We start from the raw sequence: 24,975 nt of genomic DNA on the forward strand, positions 1-24,975 counted from the left end.
TCCTCGCCCTTGCCGCAATTGCTCGAGTCAGTCTCGGCGATTCTCCGCCGAGCGGGGAATCCAACCCGCCTTGCTCGGTTTGCTCGCCTTGGAACACACAACCAGGATTGGTTCAGCTGGCCGGTGATCCGAGCGAGTGCTCCCCGATTGGTGGAGAGCATCGCCACGCACGCCGGTCGATCGGCACTTGGCGCCAAAAGGCGGGGACTACGGAAGGAATGGCGGTATCTGATTGGCGTGACGAACGAGAGCGAGCTACTGGTTTTGCTTCGTGACTTCTCGGCTCCGTCGGGTCGATGCTGGGAGGAAGAATTAGGAGGGTAGCGATGTAAGGCAGGCCGGCAACCCTGCCGAGTTAGGAGGGCAACCCTGATCTCGGGCTGGGTGAGCCAGGAACATGACTCGTTGAGTCGTCCGACACACATGCATAGCAGAGAGTAGTGTGCTCTGGGCTGAAGAAAGACGAATGATGAGAGTGCTTATTTTGCGTTTTGAGTGAATGATTGTTTTATTTTTCAAGCTAGGTTTTTTACCCTGTTCAATCTGAAGAGCGAGAGAGCCAAAGAGCCAAACAGAGGGGTTACGATAATAATGAAAAGAGAGCTAGGGAGGAGGGGGATAGAAAGAAGTGGCAACGATCCTGGAGGCTATTTAGACGGGTCTTTTGTTCGTTGTGTCTGGAGTTGGTATTTCAAATTGACGGCTCATGCTGCCATTGGTGGCAATGCTAGTGCGGAAGATGATAATGATGATTCCTCTCCGTCTACGTTCTGGTGCACTGTAAGTACTCAGGTTGGATACGGCAGGCCAACCTACAAGCTAAAGACACTTGTTGGATTCGTGGATTCGTTTTGTTGGGCTCCTCGTCTAAACTCCTCAACATTATTCTTCCTTTTCTCCAGTCTTGAGAATGGGATACCCATCTAGCTCTTGTTAGATCAAGTAAAGACCAAGAGCTAAAGAAGTTGTACGTGGTCAAGAAGGATTACTTGGGATGACTTAAATCGAGGAGGAGGATCATTGCCTGGAAAGGGCAAAGGAATTTCTCCCTCACTCTCCCCGTCTGTCTCACACAACAAAAAGGGATCCCCCTACTCCCTTATCTAATCAGTCTAGGATCAAGCCCAAGAAGCAAAAGGTTCTCCTCGCCCAAAATGGAGACAGAATAAAGTTTTACAATCCATATCAAACGAGTGCAATTATCGGCTCACAAAGCAGCTTGAGCTCTATCTCGAAGAGGAACAACCTCTCTCTCTTCCTCACTCATTTTCTTTGCCATCGACTGTCGACAGACACCGCACGTTTTCCAAGACAAGATTGACACTTTTACTTTTCGGACATCTTCAGCAACGACGTTGACATCATGTGAAAGAGCCTTTGAGGAACCTGGAAAAAAAATCACTGTGAGAAAAGAATGTTCTTATTTGTTGCTCTGTGGTACTCCAAGAGAGCTAGCCTAATCCCACAATATTTCGGACCAGTGAGCTTATCTGAGTTCGGGTGAGAACTCTCCGACCCTCCCTCTGGTCAGGTTTGATTTCCCTTGACCCAAGGTTCTACTCTATATATGCAATGGATGGATCCATGGATGGACAGAGACGGTTCCCCAATCAGGCAGGACCAGGAGACAAGCTAACGAATTTTGGCACGGAACAGAGAAACTCCTGATTCACCTTGAAACGAGTCTAATGGCGAGGACAACCCACTCCAAAGAACGAAACATCAACGACGAACACGACGATCACCCAATATACTCGTACCCAAAGTCGTTTTACACACCCAAGATCAAATACGAGAACCAGACGACAAGTTCAGTGAACCTCGGGGATAAAAATACGTAGTTTAGTTCGTACCTTAATGTTAGCTCATTTGTCTGGATTTCGCCGTAGCCGGGTTGCTCAAAGTTCACGGATGGTTAGTATTTAGATGACGTTTTCTCCACGGAGCGCGTTCCTCTCATTCATTCATTGATTGACCGATCGTCGTTCCTGATTTTCTGTGCCAATCGGCTGCTTTTTTGACCATTGCCAATACATCATTAAAAAACCAACATTTTCCATGTCAGACACTACCAACTTGGCCAACAAGCCGGTTAGGCTTTTGCCAAAAGATTGATCTTGGAGTTAGGATGCGGCAAGTATTAGCATTCATAAAGATTAGACTACAATTTGAGGAGCCTTGCCCGATAAGACAAACCAATTCTACCACTTCAATCTGCTTTTCTATGCCATTCCGTTGTTGGGGCAAACGATTTCAAATAGCATATCACATTCCGCAAAAGGCTCACTACAAAATTGATGCACATGCTCAGTCAGGTGTGCAGTTGAGACTTTTCGTATTCCTATTTCATGCAACATCCTTGGCCGTGTCAGAGTTGTATGAAAAAGAGCACCCTTCACCCCATCATCTCGCGAGATGACGGCAAAACTCTTTTGATCCGGAGTCTTCCTCAGTGCTTACGTGCCAAAGTAAAAATGGTCGTGCCAACATCTGTGTCAAAGTGTCCTACATGAAGTACATGTATTTAATTTGTGCACCCGACGAGGCGCCATGAGCACATGTCACAATAGTCATGAGCGGTGGCGGTCCCAGGAGTTTTTCCTTCCCCCTATGTGCTAATACGCACCGAGTGGGAGCAAACAAACCTGAAACAAGAGAGGATCGGCTGGAGAGTTATATTACTTTACAACAAGTGTAATGGCTTCCGTTCGTGTGACCCTTTTGCATGCACACCGCCAACCCGACAAGACGATTATTACTATGGTACTACCGAGTTCAGGCAGGCATTCTTTTAGCTCGAAGAACAAGACGAAGGGAAAAACACGCGTGTTGGCGAGAGGGTTGCACCCTGGGGAACCCCTTTTTCACTCACGCACACTTTCCTCTTTGGCATGTTTTGTTTTTAAATGCCGTCAAGGTTGAGGCGGCATGTTTAAATGGAGCATCCAAGAAGTGGTCTAGGTTTTCACTCTGGAGACGTGAGTTCATTGGAAGAAAAGCGTAATGGATTCAAATCCGGGATTACAGGAGTCTTTGTCAGACCATATAGTAGTAGACTCGTGTCCAGTGCCAAATAGACACATGTGGATAGAAGTGGTGATCTAGTTTAATTATTTTCTTCAGACATCGGCTTTGGCTTTTGAATCGGCTTCTCTTTTCTCCCCCCTCTCCATTTTTTTATGTTTGAAGTACGTCGAAAGAGACTTTTAAGCGCTTTAAGCCCTTGTTTTATTTTCTATGTCACGTCTCTCGTCGTCGTCCCCGAAGCAGTCATGGTGGTGGTGGTGGTGGTGGTGGTGGTTGTACATATGTGTCAATTCATGTGCACACTTTTAATGGCCGCCGACGCCGAAATTGACGACAAAAGCCGACAAGTAGTGGGTCAGACAAGAATATTCATTAGCTTTTCGAATTTCCGCCTATTGGAAACAATCAAATGCGTCCAAGAGCTCAGAAGTCCTTGGGGGTAGCAGCAGGGCATCCTTCTCTCATTTCATGTTCATAGCACCTTGCTCGCTTTTTGGGTTGTCGGGCGGCATCCTTTTCAATTTTCATTCGCATCTCACATTCTCACTCTCCCTCATTCCATTTTTTTAGATTATCAGGCTTGCCATATTCTGACCCCTTTTATCCCAAGAACGGACTTTTGTTATCGATCCCACTGGCCAAAGGATGATACGTTCTCGCCCTTCCGTTGGTTGGAATTGGCAACCCTGGTTCATTTGAAGCTCGGGAGAAAAGTGATTTCGCCTTTTATCGGGGTCGGCCATTTCTGAAGCCAGCTAATGTTCTGGATGTACCACCGTGTATTAAGTGCACATTGGTTTGTTAAAGACACACTGTGGCCGAAAGCCCAAGATGCTGGTCGGGAGTCTACACGTACAGTAGAGAACGTCGTACTGTACGTAGATATGAAGGCAATACGGAGGAGTCCACACGCATGGACTCAGTTGGAGATCGGTGGAGAATGACCCTTTAACACAGCGGGGAGACTTCTGTCTTCTATTTAGCATGCCACTCACTCACTCACTCACTCACTCGCACACACACACACACATACTTGCACATTCGATCTAGCTTGCGTCAACCTCAAGTTTTTACCTACCTTCAATCTCGTCCCCGTAAGTATTCATGCGAATGGGCCACAGAGATTGTTCAAAAAATTACCGCTGGTTTGCCCTAAATCCACTAAAAACGCACTTCCTTGTGTCATAATCTTGAAAATTTCTTTAAACGTGCGAACATTGCCTTAGTGAGAAATTGCCGTGTCAATAACATGCTTTTGAGTGAATAGTGTGAGCAAAAGCCAAAATTGTTAGTTAACATGTTGAATTCTTTCTCCTCACTTTTGCCTCAGACAATCACAACTTGCATATGTTTATCTGCCTTTAATCTTTCGATACTTTTTCTTCAAATCTAATATTGATTTGTCATTATGAAGTCATTGGCCTTGGAAAACTCATCACGGTTCTTCAATGCAACTTTGTTCCTTGCATGAGGCCTTGAATGATAATTCTAATTTGAAAGCTAATCATTTCAAACGATGGTTACAAAGTGACCGAGCCAAGAAAAGTGCTGGGTTCGACTCCCGTACCTGTCATTTCTCATTCTCATGCAAGCATTCACAACACAGTTTGGAACTCCCATAGTTATAACGAATATCAGTGTGGATTGGTTTCTTGGCCAGGGTGATGAAAGTTTGCAGGGTCATAGTGACTAATAAATAATAATAGCAGCCATCCCTTTGAGAGCCAAATGTGCAGACAGAGGGATCTTTGTCCTTTAGATTTTTCTTACTAGGGGAACCCAATATCCATTGAACAGTATAGTTGGTTGGAGTAGCGTAGACGACGACAAGAAAGAAGAAAGAAGACTTACGAAGAAGAAGCATATTGCTCTCATCATGATCGGCTTTTGGCCTCGCTACTTACAACTACTTCTAAGTCTATCTTGGGCTTTATGATCGGCCATAAAAGCTTGTCTTGATGCTCTTAAAACTCGAAATCTTGGGCTTCTCAGGCTCCAAAGTGGCCACTGACCAGCACACACGCACACACACTCACACATGAATTCACGGGCTGCACGGACCTCGTGATGCCTGCACCTCTAAACACATGTACAAGATGGTACCCTGTATCCATGCTAATACGGACCCTATTTTTCCTGCCAATATTCAATCCATCAAATGAGGGCCTCAGATTAGTTCGGGTACATCGTGTTGAAAAAAGCCAATCAAGTCATTGTCACTTGTCAGGGCGGCAATTAGAAAATGAACGTCTTCGGAGCACACACTAAATGAGACATTTTCTCGCCGCCATTTTGTCCTTGTACTCAAATCAGGTTGACAGACTTGAACAATGACATGATGAGTGAGTCCTATTTTCTTCGATTCAGCTCCCGAAATTAGTACTGGAGTGTCTTTCCAGCTTCCTCTTTGACTTCACGTCAATGATTTGTTTAGTTTCTTTATTTACTTCAGCTTACCTTAACAAACCCATAATGCTTAAAGCAACTGTTTGGAATCAAATCTACACCTTTGATTCAACGCAAAATATTCTGAATACTCGTGTCCCCATGTAGAACCATGTACTCGGTTTAAAGTATCGAAGGTTGCCTTGTCATTGCTTATAAGTAACCCATGTCCATGTCTTGGCTATAACAAGTTCATGGATTTCAAGACTGATATTTGAACAATGGTGAATGTGTAAGGGATGCTATCGATCGATTGGGTGTCAAGGAAGGTATATAGCACCAACTCTTCAACTGGACCTAATGAAGGCCCGATCGGTTTGTGCATAATATGCAACAGTCTGAAAATTGTGGGCATGCACCAAGGCGCCAGTTACGTAATTGTGTGTGATCTGTGTCAATTCCAAGAGGAGATGCTGAATACTAAGATGCTGACGTTTGCTCGTTTTGGGCGCCGCCATATGTCTCTGGGTCCCAGCCATAATCATGGATTTATGAGCGTGTGCCGTAAATACTTGTTGACAGGTTTACAGCCAAGCGTGACGTGAACAATCGGCTTTCGCCTCCTTGATGTCCTGACGGACTCCTTTTCCGAACTTGGAGGACTTGGAGTGGGCCGATTGGAGATTGGACACGACTGAACCGACCATCCAACAAAACCGACCGACCGAACGAACGATCGTCTAACCCATGGACCGACTAAGAGAGAATGGAATCAAAAGAGCTGAGAAGACAAAGCTCAGACAAAGACGTGAACAACGACATCAACGCCAGTTCGCACCATTACGGTCAAGCCAAGGGTATCCGATTTTCTCCAAACCGGAGACAGATTTGCTTGCAGATTTGGGGGACGGAGGCGGCTGGCCAATCAATATGTTCATATGCAACAAACTTATTGGCTTGATTGGAAGCCTGCTACAAAAGAACCCTTCAGGGATGATGGAGTGTATCACATATTAGATACAGCAAATCTTAGATATCTTCTTCTTGATATTGAGCACGCCTTTGACCTTGAAGAATGTCCAATCTTATGGACTGGACAATGAAGCAAACAGCAGTTTGAGTAGTTTGGTTTTATGTCATAGGAGTGGGATTAACACCGATTAACAACAACATTTGGAAGGCTCGTTAAAATAACAAATCTAATGTCATGCAAAAAAATGTAAAATTATGAGTCAAGCTGAATAAGTGACGATGGTCCAAAAGCTATATTCAAAAAGTACAAATAAAAAAAAAACCCGACGCCATACCCACTTTTTTAGAAAGTAATAGGGCGGCCGTGCCCAGCGAAATCTAAGAAGTAATTTGGTATCAAAAAGTTTTCAATAAGATAAGAGAATTTGATCAGACATGTGATGCTATTTAGAGCTTGCATCTGCTCTATATTTTTTTTGGTGAATTTCAAATAAATCAGCTGTCGAGTCTCCCTTGCCATAAGATTTGATCATGGGGGGAGGGGGGATAATTGGAGAGAACAAGAAGGAACACCCACAGAAGACGAACTTGGTCCCGTTTGTCCCCACATCTTGCCCTAATTGAACATTTATTTTGCGCCGCATTTCGGCCTTTATTGGAAACAGATAGAAAGCTTAAGCCTCCATCTACACATAGCCACCGATAATCATGCTCAACGTATCCAGGGCATCTGCAGCTCTAGGTAGGATAGTGAGTTCATCCTCGCTCGAGCAATAATGAGCATCCCCCCCTCAGCAGCGTTCATTTTCCAGCACTTAACCCTCCTCATTCGTAGCGAAAGAAGCGTGTCGTTTGGAGATGAAATACGGTAGAATGACAAAATTTGTACTCCCTCATACCTAAGAGTGCGGTGCAAAAAAGAGGAACGCAGTCGGAGGCCAGGGGAAATCCAATCCCCCTTCCTATCTGAAGATCATTGTAGAGTCCAACTTGTTCGAATGAGTATCTCTCGTTGATAAAGCAGTTTTTCTTGAAAATAACTCTGTCGCACAACTGAATCCGAGAAAAAATGTTCGTACTATAAATAAGATTTGCCTCAGCCGAATTGAATATCGCAGATTGGTGGAAGTTTTTTTTCAGTGTGGATCCAAACTCGACATCGCTCTTGCCCACTGTGAAAAATAATTGCTCGGCAAAGTGTGCCAACCGTTTCAGTTCTAAGACTGTGATGCCAGACTTGTTGGACAATTTTTCGCTTTTGAACAGTGTTGCTTGTTCGCCTGGAACGAGGTCTAAAGTCCAGTTGCAAATGTCTACAGTGTGGCCAAAAAACAGTCATGCCAAACTGTTCAAAAGTTGACTTACAAATACCTATCCGCAATCTTTTAATATCCTCGAACCCAATGAAGCCCCTAGATTTGCAGTCTAGAGGCGAGATTTCCAAATGAGCAATGCTCCTGAAGACGCCCATCGTCTCAATCTTTTCCTCGTAGGCTAACATTCCTTGGCTCACCGAATGGGAACACTTGAATTGTTCAGGGCCGAGCGCTCTGTTGTATTCAAACATTTAACTCCGGAGGGAACAAAAATCGCACGGTGGGTTATCAAGTCGGAAAAGGTCAAATTCGTTTTGGAATATTTTCTGGTCGATGGTTGCCACTGTTCAAGAATTCTGATACGTATCACCTAGATGTGTTCTGCGGTTTTAAAGGGTGGAATTGAAAGTTTGCATTACACATTTTAACAAGTTAATGCCAGAGTGGCAATTTTTTTAATATTAACATATTCCCAAGAGGAAAAGGGCATGAAATACGTAGCGCGAGTATGTCTCACGTCTGAAGTGAAAGAGGTTTGTAAAATCCTCATCAACTCACTGTTTCCACCAACGATACTAAATTCAAACATGAAAGACTAGTTTGACTTATCGTTTGAATAGATAAATTCCTCAACGTTTGACCAACCCTCAAGAATTCTGTCTATAAATCTGGAGAGTTTGTCCGATTTTTCAAAATTCCCGGCCCTACAACTCGCCCACAACGCTCGCCGATGGTCCCATATCAATAGTACTGTAGGTCTAGCCTCTGGGGTGCGTGTACTCACCGTGAACGAGAAGAAAGGAATCAAGGAATCCGAAAAAGATCGTGAAGCAGCTTTCACTCCTCTGCGCACAGGACGAGAAACGGAATCATTGGGATATTTGTGCATCTATTATTTCGGTCGGAGCCCCATCCAATTGACAATTGTGGTGTGGTGGCGTACGGTTTCTAGCTAGCTGGCTGCCTGGTTTTCTCTCTCTCTGGCTCTCTCGGCCTTTGCAAAGTGGTGGTGGTTCAGTGGCTGAAGTTTGGTGCTTGGAGGTGCGTCCAGAGGTCCGAGGTTGAGGAGGATGGAAGCCGGTGAGAATGGCTAAGGCGGCGGTCAGGCATCGGCGAACCCGTGATTGCTTCCTCTCCTGATGATCGACCACCTCTTTCTGCACATTCCAAGACGATCTTCCAATGGTGGAGTTGTCCACCCATCCAGATCAGGTTGGCTGCTGACCCGCGTGATAAGTGGCGGTTTGTTTGTTGATGGTAGAGCATGGATATCCTCTCCGAGATTGAGGCATTAGAATTCAAAGAAGCATTTGATGAATTTGACAAGGTAAGCTCGAGCCTATAAGCTTTGCCATTTGTTATGGAAAGTGACTACAAATTGAATGGGTTGGGGATGCATTGGCCGAATCTGTATGATTTGACTAAACCCAGTTGTTGGATGGCATGTGAGGTTAAAGGTCAAGGAAGAGAGCCTGCTCTTTTGCTGTGTTCTGTGTACTTTTACCACGGATTATGATTGGTCCGAGATAGAATTCGGGGTTTTGTTTCCCTGCCTGAGATATTGATCATTGGGCCTTGTTAGACCTGCTTGAGAAATGACGGGTCGCTGATATCGCCGCGACTTTAGTCAGGTTGTTCTCCGTGTATGAATGCTTTGAATGCTTCGTTCTGCAATGGCCCTGGCCTCAATTGATCTTCTCACTCGAGGAGCAAGCCATGGACTTTCTTCCCGAAAACACGGGTCGCTTCTTGATCCACGATGAGCTTCACTTCAACAAAGCCGAGCTGTCTCTTTTGGGGAGCCAAATAACAAAAGAAACCTGCCCCGAAGTTTATGTCAAAAAGACAACCTTTCACTCAGATCATAATTTATCCTGCTTGACATCCACGCTCAACAAACGGCTGATGCTAACAATGACGTCAGGTCTGGAGAAAGATTGACTCTCTCGCTTTCTCTCGGGGACATTTGAATCTGTGACGAGAATGAGTTCTGATAGCTCGTTTTCTTTGCCCCGGACGGAAGTCCGGATCTCTGGGAAAAAGATCTGGATTGGAACTCGATCTGGCTCAAAGGTTAGGAGGCAGTGAGCAGGATCGTCCAGGAAATCCAGCCGGCCAAGGCCAATAAATGTGCGTTGTTTCCCCTATTCGGAGTACGGCCGGGTGCATATCTCCCACTGGATTCTCAATTGATCCATGTTCAATTCAAGTCATGCCTGGAAATTAAATGCATAGTGTCTGGCATAGCCAGCACTTGGCAATTGCTGGACGTGCTTTTTTTATTTTGCGAAAACAACAACAACCAAACATCAAAAGGAGGACCGAGTCGTTGACGGCCTTTATTGAGATTCCGCTTCGGGCCACCTTGAGAAAGAAACCCTTATTGTGGATATGGAGAAAAGGCACATTGGTTGACAAGTTTCCTGCTCTCAAGGATTCTTGTCTCGATCCCATTGTCTCCAGATTCAAAGGCAAATTGGCCGATTTTTCCCATGACAAACGCGATGCCCGGCGAAACGGACGAACCCTTTGTGTCTTTGTGCTTGAATGGACCAGGATCATATCGAGTGTGCCTCGACGATCTCGCCGAGGGGGTAATCAAAGACAACAATTTTCGAGGAAACATTCGAGTTGCGCACATTTCCGATGTGTGTGTGTGTGTGTTTTCTCGGTTTTTTCTTTCTGTCTTTCCCTCAAGTGAGAAAAACGGACGGCTAGCAAGCAAAATGATCCTCTTCTACTTGCTAGGGTGTATCACATGTTCCCCCATCTGAGCCAAATATCGTCCAGTCCGTTCGTCCGTCCGTCCGTCCTTCCGTTTGTTCGTTTCTCATTCCTGAGTTGAGAATTGGGACATTTGCCAAAGACACTTATTCTTTTCGGTGTGTCTGTCGCCGCTCAGGCCGAGTAGAATTAATCAGAAAACAAAACAAAATTCAAATCCGTGGACTTTTGAGCAGGTCGATCGATCCTCTCATGCTCCCCTGGGTCCTCGGCCTCGTGATGAATTCTTGACGAGAATTATGAATGGACGGAATGCTCTTGTTTGACCTACCTGGCTTGTCCTTTCACATTCCAGGATAGAAGTGGATCCATTTCCACCAAGGAGCTGCTGTTTGTCATGCGCTCCATCGGCCAGAACCCCACCGAGGACGAGATCCAGGACCTCATCATGGAGTCGGATCTCAACGGTGATGGCACCATCGATTTCAAGGAGTTCCTCGCTATGATGAAGCGTAAGAGCGCAGAAACTGACCAAACAGAGGTGAGACTACGAAAGGCATTGGGCACCGATTTTTGTGGGGTTTCAGCCTCCTTGTCTTCAGTCGTCTCTCTTGTTTATCCATTAAAAATGTCACACACACACTCACATTGTCCATTTTGCCTTTGTACGTACACACAGACAGCTTTTTGATTAACCCTATAGGGTATTTAACCCGCGACCCCACAACAAGCTAAATCACACAATGTCACTAAAGGGTTGGGCTCAAACCCGTTGACAAGCAACTAACGCAATCACATACTAGGTTCGTCCCTTCGAGTGCCAGAAAAATTTGATTTTTGAACTGTCAATTTGCCTCAAGCTAAAGGAGTACTTTCGTTTGCCCACATCATCAATCTTTGTTCTTTAGCAACCCAGACTTTGACATTTCTATTGCTTTCTCTCTCAATCTCTTTCTTTTTCTGTCCCTCTCTCGTTCTCTTCGTTCTCTTCCTTATGTGCGTAGGAGTAGATTGAACCAAATCACGGGAAAGCAATACGACAAAAGACACTGGTATTTATTCATAACACTATTCATGTTTCTAGAGCCAATAACTCTCTTGTGGCCTTGGGGCCCTGGAGTCCGCATTTTTTAGAGGTTTCTTTTTGAGGGATCACTTTTCAGCATGGATAGATTGAATCCCATTGCATGCAAGTTGTCAATTTGAATTGCTCGAGTGAATGGAGTACTTGGTTATTTCTCACAGGCGCTCCGGGAGGCATTTAGAATTTTTGACAAAGATCGATCAGGATTCATAGAGGCCAAGGAGATCTTCTCAGTCACAAGCACCCTTGGTCAGGCTCTGTCCAAAGAGGAACTCAATGCATTCATGAAGGAGGCTGATCTTAATGGAGATGGGAAACTGGACTATGCGGAGTTTGCTAAGGTCATGACCAAACAGGATTGATCATTGATTCTCTCCAAATGGCAATTGATTCCGTCAGTTGCAAGAACTGGACTCAAACGAAGAATATGAAGAAGACCAGGAAGCAATGATGACAACAATAGCAACCACACACACAACAACACTACGCTCCACCTGAGATTGTGATACTTTTACACACAGAAACCAATGACTCATCAATATCTTCAAGTATTTGTCCATTGAGTATCCAGCCCCATCAACATTTTCAAACGTGGGATAAAGGCCTCAGATTAGGGTCAATGTGAGTTTGCTGCAACCCTCTTAATCCCTTTTTCTAACGTTCTGCAACTTGGTTTGGTCCTTCACCCTGAACAGCTCGAAGCCTTGGTTATTTAGAACCCTTGGATTGACAAACCAGGCCAAGATCTTGAGATGCTGGTGGCGTTAATGATAAAGCATCCTCGTTGATCCTCTATCCTCCCCTCGCCCATCGATCCATAGCGACACTTAACTATTTTTAGAATTTATTTAGTGACACCCTTGAGCAATGAAAAGCTGCGGGGGTTGTTACGTTGATCATTACGTTTCCTTTTCACACCATCCCATGCGTGTGCATTTGATCGTCCAAGCAGCCCAGCCCTGTGAAAGATTTTAGTTGAGAAAATCATTTGGGAAATGGTTCATATTTGGCAGGAGTGGGCAAGGAGAAATCATATGCAAAAGAAGAGCTTCAAACTAAAGCTCAAATGCCATAATAGCCCCTTATTTCTCGAGTAACATGATATCCTAGAAGTGATAAAACAGAGCAATGTTCGCTATGGATGGGCATGTACAGAAATCAACCCAAAGACCTAACTTGAAAACGGTTTTTGCAAATATTGACAATGAGGTGTTATATAACCACGGTAGTTATGAATGGTAACTGCTATGACGATTATGGAGATAAAAGTTCAGCATAATCTTAGCGGTGACTCTGATGATGATACTATTGATCATGATAATTGTCGATCACTCGACCCGGCTCACGTGAAGCATGGAAATGACCAACTACTGCCAGTAAAGTTTCCTTCTGACACTCGTAGCTTAGAACATTGTTTGCAAGATCTCTTCTGACTTGCGCGACTACTCTTAACTCAGGGACAAACACAAGACATCCTATCTATCGTACTTATTGGACGCGAGTATTGGTCGTTTAAAACCGACTAATATCCACAATGTATGTAGTAAGTCCATAGTGCTAGTGCACTACGTAGTGCTAACATTGTACGTAGAGCATGATTTATATGTATACAAATTCATTGTATGTAGTGATTGTCGTCGCATGTCTTGTGCATTATTAACTTTGTGCCACGAACGACATTGGCCTCTTCTTCAGCCATTGTGTGGACTGTGGATTGTGGATTGTGCATTGTGCTCAGCACTTTGTGAACGTGAATGAGTGAGTGTGTGAGTAAGTGCGTGCGTGAGTGTGTATTATAGCCGCTGGTGCTTAGTTCACTTTTATTCTTGTTCTCCTTACAGGACCTCAAGGAGGCCTTCAGGATATTTGACAAGAACAAAAATGGCTACATCGAAGTGAAAGAGCTGAAAAACGTCACGACCATGCTTGGTCAGAAATTGACAGATGACGAATTCGAGGAGTTCTGGAAGGAGGCCGACGTCAATCACGACGGCAAGCTCGACTACAATGAGTTTGTCAAAGCCATGGCAAACATATGAGGAGGGAAGAGCAAGCCAGCCAGCCAGCCAGTCAGCAACCCTCACCTACACACTCACTGGCTCACTTGGCAGAGTGTCGTCGTCAGCAACCACAATTACAATAGCAATAATAACAATAACGACAACGACAACTTCAATCATCTTCGCCTTCCCTAAGAAAGACCTTCAGATGGCAGAGGCAAATAAAAGACCTTGGTTTGCCTCCACCACCTCTGAGTCAGTCTAACAAAGGGTGCGTACCAAATGCTCAAGAACATATTCAATGTAAATGTATATTCTTTTAGAGACTGCTTGGTACATCCAACCTGTAGCATGATAATCAACCCCAACACCCTCCCAATTTTTTGCCCAATGCCACCTCTAAAAAGCCCATATCATCATCCCCAGATGGTAGAACTGCCTCTGCGCCGTCCATGTTTCAAGACACATTTTATACCTTCATCCAATGTTCTCCCCTCGCCGCCAATCAAGTATACAGTAATTACTTCATTATCCTCACCACTCAAGACGATGAGTGCGTGAAAGACTCGTTGTTGTATTACCAATATTATATTCCTTGAAAGCTGTCAGTTACGGCCCAAGGATCCACCCAAGTTGTTGGATCCCCTTCCTCCGCTTCCCAGTCATTATTATTCCAAAATATTCTATCCTAATAGTCATCATGAGAAGAAAATAAAAACTGAGTGATTGATTCGGAGGTACAGCCCTCAAACATGCCTCTGGATTCACAAGGATGTGCTCTATTTAACGAACCCAAAGGTGTCTCAACGATCTTTGGGGTTTGGGAGCCCACGGTTGGCCATGGCCCTGATGAGTGGCAAATATTTCTCCGAACGAATAATTGTAACTACTTATCACAAATATGCATCTGCATTGGTTTATGAGTAAAATGGAGTGTTGAAAAACGAATCTTAAATCTTGTTCTTGGAGACCTAACCCCTGTTCCTAATATGACCCTAGATGTGCTCTTGAGGAGCCGTGTTGAAATATCAACTGAAGCCCACCAGAGTAGCCGTTGAGTAGTCCACTGAATTTTGTCGGCTGAGGTACTGAGCATCTTGCTGATGATAAAAGAATTAAAGGAGGAAAAAAATCTTAATCAAAGGGCCATCCAAAGGTTCTCATTCATTCCCTGTCCATTCAGTCAGGAGTCGGGGTACTCACTAAACACTACACTGACTTGGGGGTTACTTCAATTTCAAGTATCAAAGCTAATTCACCGGGGGATCGTCCATCCGAAACCCGACCTGGGTGCTGAGAAATAAAAGGGAGTTGGTAAGGGCAACAATCTCGAGTTATAATTGCACAGCCAGTTCGTTTGTCAAGTCTGCGGATGGAGGTGACCAAGTGATGAATGGATACAGGCGAAAAAGGATTAAAAGCAAACTCAATTACTGGCCTGTAATTACGGGATGGCGCCCAGTGGCCCGATGCAATGCCCGACACAATGAGAGCAATTCATGTCTCTCAACCAAACCAGGACGATGACACACAAGTCTTTCTCATCCCAAGGGAAGTGCCACATTACGGCCCATCATGTCTAAAGCCCAAGAGAAGACATTCTTTCATAAATATCGAGTGATGGTGGTGTTGATGCTGTTGTTGTTGTTGGAAATGGTTGGAGGAGGTGCTGGTGGAGGAGGATTAAGGAGCTCTCTTAATGGTGGTAATGGTATAGTAAGACCTGCATTACTCCCATCAAGCCAATAGGGAGAAGCAAGTAAGCAAGCAGAGAGCAGTAACTACCTACCTACTGACGAATTGTACTGTATGCTCCGACTTGTTCGGAGTACCTAGCATACCTACTATTACGAACGCGTCTCAGGCGTTGGTGAATTACTCTATCATTATCGAAATCAATTAGACGACAGGCAGATGAAAATATTATGGTTTACTTCATTCAAGGCTCGTCTATCTTGTGGATGAAAAAAACAAGCCAAGCCCCCTAAAACTCGCCCAGGGACGCCACATCCGCTCTTTTTTCATATATCTGCTCGCTTTTATGACTCAAGTACTTAAGTCAAGTGACTTAAAAAATTAGTGCAGCGATTTGAGATGAGATTCTTTTTGAGTTTATAAAGCAGTTCGTGATGAATTTCAGACTATACCTAAAGCCTTATTCGTACTGGTATGATTCAGGGGACCCTGGAAATAGGTGTCCATGATCTACACACCTCCTCCATGTTAAGTGATTCTTGATTAATGACTTCTGAGCCGTAGTGCCAAAAAACGATTGCAAGCGAGCTTGATATTTTGTTCTCACTTCAGGGCTCGCTTTTTTTTATTGTAACCCGGACATAAGTGAGAGAAAATCGTATAATCATGTCAACTTTTAATGCTTGGACGTGTAGTGAATTGAATACTTCTTACCAAAGTGTTTCGCCATCGCTATGAGGATGAAGTCATCAAAATTCAGAGTTTCTTTCTTTTTTTCTTTACGCTAGAGTTTGCATTGATGCTAGATCGGGTTTCAGGGAGTGCTTCAAGGTTTCATTCTCAGCCACCACCTTCACTGGATACGCACATACGGTACGAACAAAGTGGAATCAGCAGTCGTTGGCTTTTGCCCAGAATCAGATCGCAGGATCTTTCTTTCTCTCTTACTCTTTCTCTCTGTGTCGTGGGAGAAAGAAAGAAGAAACCAGTCGGTCCCGAAATACCGCGGGAAAATTCCATTTTTAACAGTCACTCCTTTTATTCCCCCATTGATTTGTGTGGTGCGTTTCTCTCTTTCTTTCTCCTTTTCTCTCGTAATGCATGTGTTATAGTTCATCGATGTTGCTTTGTGCGTTCTTCTTGAGGCTGAGAGCGTTGGGATCGTTTGGGATCACCATTATTCAGCCCCAGCAGAGTCACACAAAAAAGTAAAAAAGCTTCCAAAGGCGCGTGTGAACTTGGAGTGATTCCACGAACCACCACGCAATCTCATTCCACAAGTAAAAGTCAGGGAATTGCTCTGTATGCGAGCGTCTTTACGTACGTATGTACATCAGTCGGTGGGTCTTTATCTCGTGAATAGTTTTCTCATTTGCAACGCAATGTGAGATCATCACACACTGTTGTGGCTAGGATTGTCAAATAATACTTGTCCATTGAAGTGGTTATGTTGGCACGGAGTTGATTGATTGAAAGAGAATGAAAAAGAAAAGGACACTGCTAGTTTCCTACGGCTAGGCCTAGACCATACTGCATTCAACACTAGCCTGCCTAATACTAATAACAAAACATTAGTTAAATGTTCTTATAGGATCTTCTCTTAAGGAGAGCCTTAAATGTTGGAAGCTGTTCAAAGTTTCCGTCATTTTGCTCGAATGCTTGCATTGATGGGGTGTTACCAAATAAACCTTTTGAAAGGAGCTCTTTTTCTTGTCTTTAGACATAAATCAACTTCAATGACGTATTTTCGTAGGGAAGATATTTGAAATTCATAGTACATTACTTTTCATCAGGTTGCTCTTAACACGTGCATCAATGTCAATGCTAGGTTATCTGGTTTTCATGCTAACTTGTTATGATTTTGGCATTTTTTTTTCTTCTTTTCTTTCATTCACAATATCCAATGATTGACTCGAGCAAGCCTTTGCGTATTTCATTTTGAGCAAAAAATTCAACCTCAAACCAGGATCGCCCCTTCTTATCCAAAATCAAAGGAAGAGCCACCCATTTTGAAGTTTTACGCTTGTGAGGCTCATTTTGCGTTTTCAAAGTTGGAGCCCTCCATCCTGCTCTGAGAGTCTCCTCCTGACCCAGTGGGTTGGCATTTGTGTGGATGTGCTCTGAATGTCCCCATAGGAGGTCTATTGATTTCTGTCAGGTTTGACCTTCCATTGAGCAGAGGACATTAAGATTGATCAAACCACTGAGTGCTTGGAAATTGATCCACAGACTCGTCAGACTCGACAGACTCGTATCGCCCTCAACGATTCCGCTCCACACGTACAGACAGCACCCATGCCCCACGGAATGATCTGGGAAATCCGTGACCGACTACCTCGAAACCTGATGGGATGAGACACATACCATGCACATCATTTTTTGACCAGTTATGGATGTTGTCCATCAACTTGATGGCCCATAATAGATCATTCCTTTTGCGGCCTCATTTATCCTTAATGGATGAAAAATGAGATCTGGCCCGAAACGGCCCTACCCGCCCGCTCACCTGACTGCCTGCCTGCGGGGCGGCCTCCTCGTTTTTTATTCTACTACTACTATGCAGATCCTCCCCAAACATGAAAAAGTTACGCCTTTAGGTTAGACTTTTGAGGGGGAAGAGCCTGCCTGGTCAGTTGACATTTGGAGAGCAAAGCATCCTTTGAGGATGAGCGTAATTAATACTCTCGCGCATTCTTGTTTTTATGTGCCCACAAGCAGATTCACATTCAAAATATGCGTTGGCAAGTAGTAGTAGACACAACTTGAAGGCACACAGGTTGTCTGAGAGTTCGTTGGAATGGCGTTCATTGTTATCAAGTGGCTTGAGAGATTTTGATCCATGCTGAGATCAATGATTGAAATGGAATGATTCCCAGGAAAAATAATCTTATTGAGAACTTGAGACAGAGAAAGAGAGCGAGCGAAATAAAGAAGGCAAGAGGGAGAGAGAGCAATTTGCTTTTTTATTCGAAATGCAGTCAGTGCTCTTGGTAGAAACTGGGGTGAACCGGGGCTCGCTATGTGTACGTAAGTACCATTGAAAAGTAGCTCATGGAGCCATGAGAGCACAAAAAAACCAGGCCTTGTTTCCTAAAGTAGAGAAGTCTTAAATATGGTACATGCGCCCATCGAAAATGTAGTGAACAATCTCTTACGGCACTTTTGTATATTTTTATGTTATTCATACTATAGAAGGCCGTTGGGACGGACCAGCTTTCTTTTTCTGGATTGCAGAACTGAAGTACCCTTGAAGGTGGGTGGGTTTTGTGTTCGCTTTGCCTCCAAAAGAGTTCGTGCAACTCGATATTGCCAATGAAGGCAGCAGATCAAGCCGAGCCATAAAAATATTTGCCCACCCTCTAGGATTAAGAAGCCTGTGAAACGAGCAATTAATGTCACTATTATTAACCCGGAGCTCTCTTACTGAATGTTCAGCCAATGTCAGCATCACCATCTCCACTAATACATAGTAGGATATACTGCAGTACCTAAGAAGTGGAACCTAAGAATGAGCGGTGTCCAGTAACCAGAGTAGATGGAATAGCTTTATTGGTTCCACTCAAATGTAAGCCCATGTTATTGGCCGTATTAACGATGACCCTCCATTTCTCGGACCCACTTAGTACCGAAAGTAAGAGCGATTCCGCTCATGAGAATATTCTCTTAAGAATTTATCCACCCGATCATTTTTCAACCCTCTCCAGAATGAGGAGGATATGACTTCAGGTTTGGGCCACCAAGAAGGCCCGCCTGTTGTGAAAGAGGTGTTAGCATCCCACTGAGATACATTTGAATAACACCGAGATCAACGGGAGGACGAACGCATCCAAGGCGGCACACCACCGACCAACCTAACCTAACCGACGAACCGACCGACCGACCGATCGACCGACTGACTACCCGAATGCCTGTCTGATCTGGTAGGTCCGGCTCTCTTTAGGGTATCATTGGTCATTGTAGGTATAGTAGTACAAGACTATGGGTTCTTCGAGAAGGGCAGACAGTCCTTCATCGGTCGTTTCCACTTAGAGAGAGAAGAACGAGAAGTCTGTGGGCATGGCAAATACACATAGGTATTAGCGCTGGGGCGAGTCTGGGCTCGAGTCCGAGTGCACTCGAGCCTTTTACTTGATTTCGGAGGAATTGGCCGGACTCGTGTTTTTTAGAAAGGACTCGAATCCGGGCTCGTCAAAGATAAAATTTTTTTGATTTGTTTTTGTTTTTTTTTCGCAAAACGAGTCTTTTCGCTTAACCTGACTCTAGTAAAATGCTAGAGTCCTCTGCCGGACTCGAGTCTTCTGCTGGACTCGAGTTCGGACTCGGAGAGTCCGGCAAAAAGAAAACAAAATAAAGGACTCGAACGAGTCCGACTTTTGCTGGACTCGCTTCAGCACTAGTATGAATGGTTGCAACGAAAAACAGCAAGAGGCATAGGAAAAATCAGAATATGACATTTCTTGTCCAATATACTTTGAAGATTGTCTGGTCAGTTTAATATGATCATTCCATGGAATTTGCATATGAATGATTTGGATTTGCTTATTTCGTCCCTAGCATCTATTTCATGTTACTAAGACCACAGTGTCAGAGGCAAAAATGTTCTGGAAGGGTGGGGCTCAAAAGGGAACGTGTATTGAGAATAGATTAGAGCAGGGGCGAAAGGTGCAACTTTAATCAGAACACTTGGAATAATATCAAGCATTCATTTGTTCCGTGAAACGAAGAGTTTGCGGAAATGAATGAACCTTTTGTATAAGGTACGAAATCAAAAATAGCCAGGCCCATCCCGACCATCTCCTTAAAAAAATCTAATATTTTCAAATTGATTTTATGGTCAAAATAGGTCATTTTGAGGAACCCCTCAATACTGCCCGTGATTAGACTGTTAAAGGCAATACTGCTTCTTTTTTAAATGTTCTTGGATATTTCTTGATCTTTTTGATCTTCTTGATATCTTCTTTGATATTTCTTTTTCAGCCTTTTTTTATCAACGGCGGATATTGACTTGTCTTCTTGGTCGTTTCTTTCCGCGCTCAGCTAAAGGTACGAAGTAGCTGAAGAAAAGGCGAAAATGTCGACAAGACAATGGAACAGAGGCTAAAGAATGGTACCTCGTACATATAACGTGGGATGGTGGCTATGGCTTCCTCGTTGGTTCGTTCAAAGCTATTCAAAAAAGATTGCCACTTCTACTACTACTACGGATGCTGCTCCTGCTGCTGCTGCTGCTTTTACGTGAAGTACTTCTGAGTGCTTCTAGACTCCAGGGTTGTTGGTATTCAAAGAGAAATCGTGACTTTTTATAAGCGGCGTATTTTTTCTTCGTCGATAAATTAAAGAGGTCGAAACGAGAATTAATTTCCGACAGGGAGGTCTTCCTCTCAGCCCCAAATCCACAGATTGCTAATTAAATTTAAGGGAGGAAAATCAACGATTACTTAGTAGTTAACTAAACCCCAAGTAAGATGGTCAATGAATTGTCATCTAGCCATGGGGTTATCATCTCCAAGGGCATTTGAAATATTTTGATCTGATAAAATGTCACTTTGTGAAAATGTAGCGATTCTATCTATTCAGGATATCTGTACAAAATGTCATTATCAAGCAATGGTCGCCGGGAAAGCTCAATGGCTTTTATCAGCCCTACGTGAAGCTCAAGCTCCATAACCCTGTTCTCTCCCACTGGTGTATGTACATGGCTTGAACATGACTCTCCGTCAGTCATCTAGGGTCCCAAGAAGTCTGTGGCTTTGCCATTCTTCGAGTCGGTCGACGGCAAACATCTTCTTTCTCCCTCTGATTCTGGGCCTGAAATCGCGGTGAACTTTTCGAAGGCCAATCAGGAAGGCAAGAACTAGACGGGTGGGTAACTTGGCAGGCTCCTCCTCATGACACGCACACACGCACAGGGCACATATTCAGATCAGAATTGGATGAGATGAGGTGGGATGCAGGTGGGGTGTCTCCATCTTGGCTTGCTTGACTGGCTCTCAATCACTGACGAGGGTAATTAACGTCCGAAATTAAATTGCCAGCCCAACGAGAGTGCAATCAGTATGCGTACAACATACGAGGGACCTTGTGGGTCTACCGAAGGCTAGATACGTATCTAAGAAGCAACCATTGGGATGCGCTTGAATTGGCACTCTTTCCAGGCCAATCACTTGCCAAGAATCACCCCGACAAGCACCAACGATGATGATGCTAAAGAGCTTGCTGGATGTTGTCTCGAGATAGGTCACCACGCCCCGGGCTAGATACGACACAAAACATACATACATGTGTAAGCCAAGACCCCACAAGCTCTACATAGGTATAGATAGTTGTTAGATGACAATTGGGGCCATGAGAAAACCGCTCGCTCATCCCGGTCTCTCATGAGACTGACATTCCGTGCCATGTGTAACCAAATGAAAAACGACGGCGCAGAAGAAGACCCCCGTTTCTCGATCGCTTTCCCCGTGGCATGTCTCCTTGTCTCCTTGTCTCCGCTTGAACGGCTCAATGCCAAATATCCCACTTCATCAAATGGCTCCAAATTGCATTCCCAGCCTGATCGATCCACGGCAAACCATTTCAATTGGCGCATCATTCTCACTCTCAGTTTTCGTGAAAATTCATTTCACCAAAGTTGCTGTTCCCCCCCAAAGAACAACTAGAAGTGCTGGCCGTTCATTCGAACAAAGATGATCCAGATCTGTAACTCTCATGAAATATACGTACATACGTGGTGCATAACTGGCAAAGCAAGGTTCAAGGCAAGGTTCCATGGGGTCGTTCGTTCGTGTTTTTGTGTTGGTGTTCTTCGCATGCCTGAGCGTGAAATCTCGCTCGAAATTCCAGAGTTCCACTCATTGGTGAAACGAGGCCGCTCTCTCGCTCTCCCTTGGGGTGCTTTGGGTTGAGCCTGAGCCTCCGCCTAATTCATGGGATACTGATGTGTCTCCTCTGAGACATCAATTAGGCCAATTGCGAACGAACGAGTACCGCTCATGCAATGTCTCTCTTTGAGCCACAAGACATGGACGTTCCGATACTTGCACTAGGGATACTTATGAATACATACAGACATACAGACATATATATAACATATAACATATAAACGCCCTTTTCATGCAGCATTTAAATGGATAAGATGAGTGGGTCTTGGTTTAGATTGGACCGACCTCCCATGGCTTGGGCGGCTTTGAAACAAGGCGCTCGCGTACCAGATTGAATCCTTTCCCGATTCAACCCCTGTGTTGTATTTCCTCAGCGGATGCATCATACTTCTTTCTGAATGTGTCTAGATAGTAAGTAGTGCTGTTGTAGTGGATGGCAAGCATGGAGCGAGTTCCGCCTTCGGGGCCACCAGGCGTGTTAGCATTGTAGTATAGAACATATCGAATGAGCGAAATAAGACACGTCGAGGTGTCTTTGCTTGGGCGTCTGTTTGGCATTGGCCAGATGTGCCGCCTGATTTTGTTAATTCTAGTTCTCCAGGAGTTACCCACAACTTTCATAACCATGCAGAGACACAAGGGGGAGAAGGAAACGATTGAAATGGTAACCTTGACCAAGGATGTTGATGAGAGTTCGACCCTGGACGAAAAAGATAAAAAATGCCGGGCTTTTTTTTAGATTAATTTTTCACTTCTCACTGGGTCGGCTAAAAAGACCCAATGCTGGGGAAGCTGAAATTTGGTTATCTAATTTTTTTCGGAAACCCAAATCAATCATTTTATCAAGTTTGCCAAAACCATCAGTAACAAAGGATCCAGGTAAGGATAATCCTTCATAAAAAATGACTAATTTGTTTTAATAAATATCTACTAACTTGAATAATTCGTGTAATAGAATTTGCCTCGTTTGAGTGTAGAATAGAAGTATGAATGTGGTCAACGTTCTTTTTGTTATTACTTATTTGGGCCCTTAACAAATGTCCTCAAAGGTTTCGTTACCAGTGGATCAGTCTTCCTGGATTGAAAGCCTGTCATGCCCAACAAACCATTCATTTTTTTTGAATGAATAACCAATTTCGTCGATGGTTGCAAGAAAGACGATCGAATGGATGGATGGGTGGATGGATGGATACATAGATGGATTACAACATCATTGAAGAAGCGATCTCCTTGTTGTTGTTGTTGTTTTCTTGTGTCGCTCTTTCAACAGGAAGACCTTTTTTAGATCAACTTTGAAGACCTGACTGTCCAGAATTGCTGCCGAAAAGACGCACACTCGCTCACAAATATCAAATGGTGGCCATCATCTTGGTCGTCTTCGTATCAGTAGTAGTCGTCGAAGTAGGAGTTCCAACTCGGGTTCCAACTTGCCACTGGCCGAGGAGGGAAAAAGTGTCGTTTCATGCCGGGATTAATCTCGGACTAAAATGGACAGGAAACTAGTGTCTTGATAAAAAGAAGCCTCCTCTCTCTTTCTTTTCGAGAGTATCATCATGATCATCATCATCGTTCGCATCTTCATGATGTTCATTGTCATCATCATCATCGTCGTCGTCGTTGTCGTTCATGAGGCATGGAAGGAAACAGAGCGAGGCCAAGTGAGCACAGAGCCCCGTCAACAATGCCTTTCCATCATGATATCCATTCATTGATCCTATGCATCTCTTTCCGGCTTGATTTTGGCTTCACCCCTTCCATCTGTATTCATTGCAGGTCGGATATTGGTTAACTATTAGGCTATTGGACCAGTTTGACCTTTCCTATGTTGGCTACAACCTTGGCAAAGTTTCCGGTGCTCTTAATACGAATGACATGTGGAAAAGAGGCCGTGGACCAAGGTCTGCGAGTACCTTATATAGATTGGCTTAATCATCTGCTCAAGCTTTCTGAATAAACTTAGTGCCCAGTACAGTATGAGTAAATTCAGATTTTGCGTTTGCTTTTATTCAACCAGCTGGGTTTTGACCGGAATGGATGTAATTATCGAACATGCATTGCACGATTATACCTGAATAAGGAAATTAATTTTAGGCTGCTATTTTTTCATCATAACCCACCAATTTTAGAGTCAGCCGAACCCTAATGAGAAACAGTTATGGGATTGCTCACAGTGCATATGTTGTAGAATACTACAACAAATGATGCATGTAATTCAATGTCAGAATACTTGCTCTAGTGATGTAGGGTACCAACAATCTAGGGTGTTGGTATCATATTATTTGCTGGATTAGTTGATGTTTTGAGGAATGACGGTTTGGATTTGAGGCCACTCCAATCATCATCATAATCGTCATCTTTGTCGTGGCGTTCGTCGATCAATCGAGGTTGGCAATCTAGTAAATCGCTCATTAAATAAATGGCGCGTTTTAATGTCGAGACTCCATTTCGGGAGATTTTGGCTACCGGGAGAATATAAATGTTTGACATGAGATTGATTGGATTCTGTTTCAGTTCACAGGCACGCACACACAGACACGCACACACATATATCTATATATCTATATATATTTCCCAATGGATCAAAGGCTTCCAAGCACGACCATCTTCTCGTCAAACCAACCAACGAGTACGCACCAAATGGACGAAGTATGGACACAAAATGAGAGAGAGAAAAAGGCGCTTTATAACTCGGAACAACGCATTCAACCATGGATGCAAAAGTGACAGATTGGCCACACGGAACTGTCCTCTTACTTTTAGGTCGTCGGGGCCCGATTTGTAGCCATCCCAATCGATGTTGAACCAATTGATCAAGAGAATAGAAGAAAAAACAAACAAACAGGCATGTGCCACTGTACAACATTAACATGGACCTCTTTGTTTCAATACCC

The 24,975-nt window shown here is 44.0% G+C and overlaps 1 protein-coding gene across 2 annotated transcripts; it reads left to right on the forward strand.

Moving 5' to 3' along the window:
- Positions 1 to 8,311: 8,311 nt before the first annotated feature.
- Positions 8,312 to 14,358, forward strand: LOC131882151 (neo-calmodulin-like). Of its 2 annotated transcripts, XR_009373452.1 has the most exons (4): positions 8,312 to 9,027; positions 10,780 to 10,965; positions 11,670 to 12,129; positions 13,350 to 13,396. XR_009373452.1 is itself a non-coding variant. In XM_059229212.1 (3 exons), the coding sequence occupies exons 1-3, from the start codon at positions 8,965 to 8,967 to the stop codon at positions 13,545 to 13,547; spliced, it is 447 nt and encodes a 148-aa protein (XP_059085195.1). In that variant the 5' UTR covers positions 8,483 to 8,964; the 3' UTR covers positions 13,548 to 14,358. The 2 variants fall into 2 exon arrangements, 1 of the variants encoding a protein (XP_059085195.1); XM_059229212.1 differs by lacking the exon at positions 11,670 to 12,129 and having other exon boundaries at positions 8,483 to 9,027; positions 13,350 to 14,358.
- Positions 14,359 to 24,975: the final 10,617 nt, after the last annotated feature.

Source organism: Tigriopus californicus, chromosome 6, assembly GCF_007210705.1.
Source record: "Tigriopus californicus strain San Diego chromosome 6, Tcal_SD_v2.1, whole genome shotgun sequence".
Classification (NCBI taxonomy): Eukaryota; Metazoa; Arthropoda; class Copepoda; order Harpacticoida; family Harpacticidae; genus Tigriopus; species Tigriopus californicus.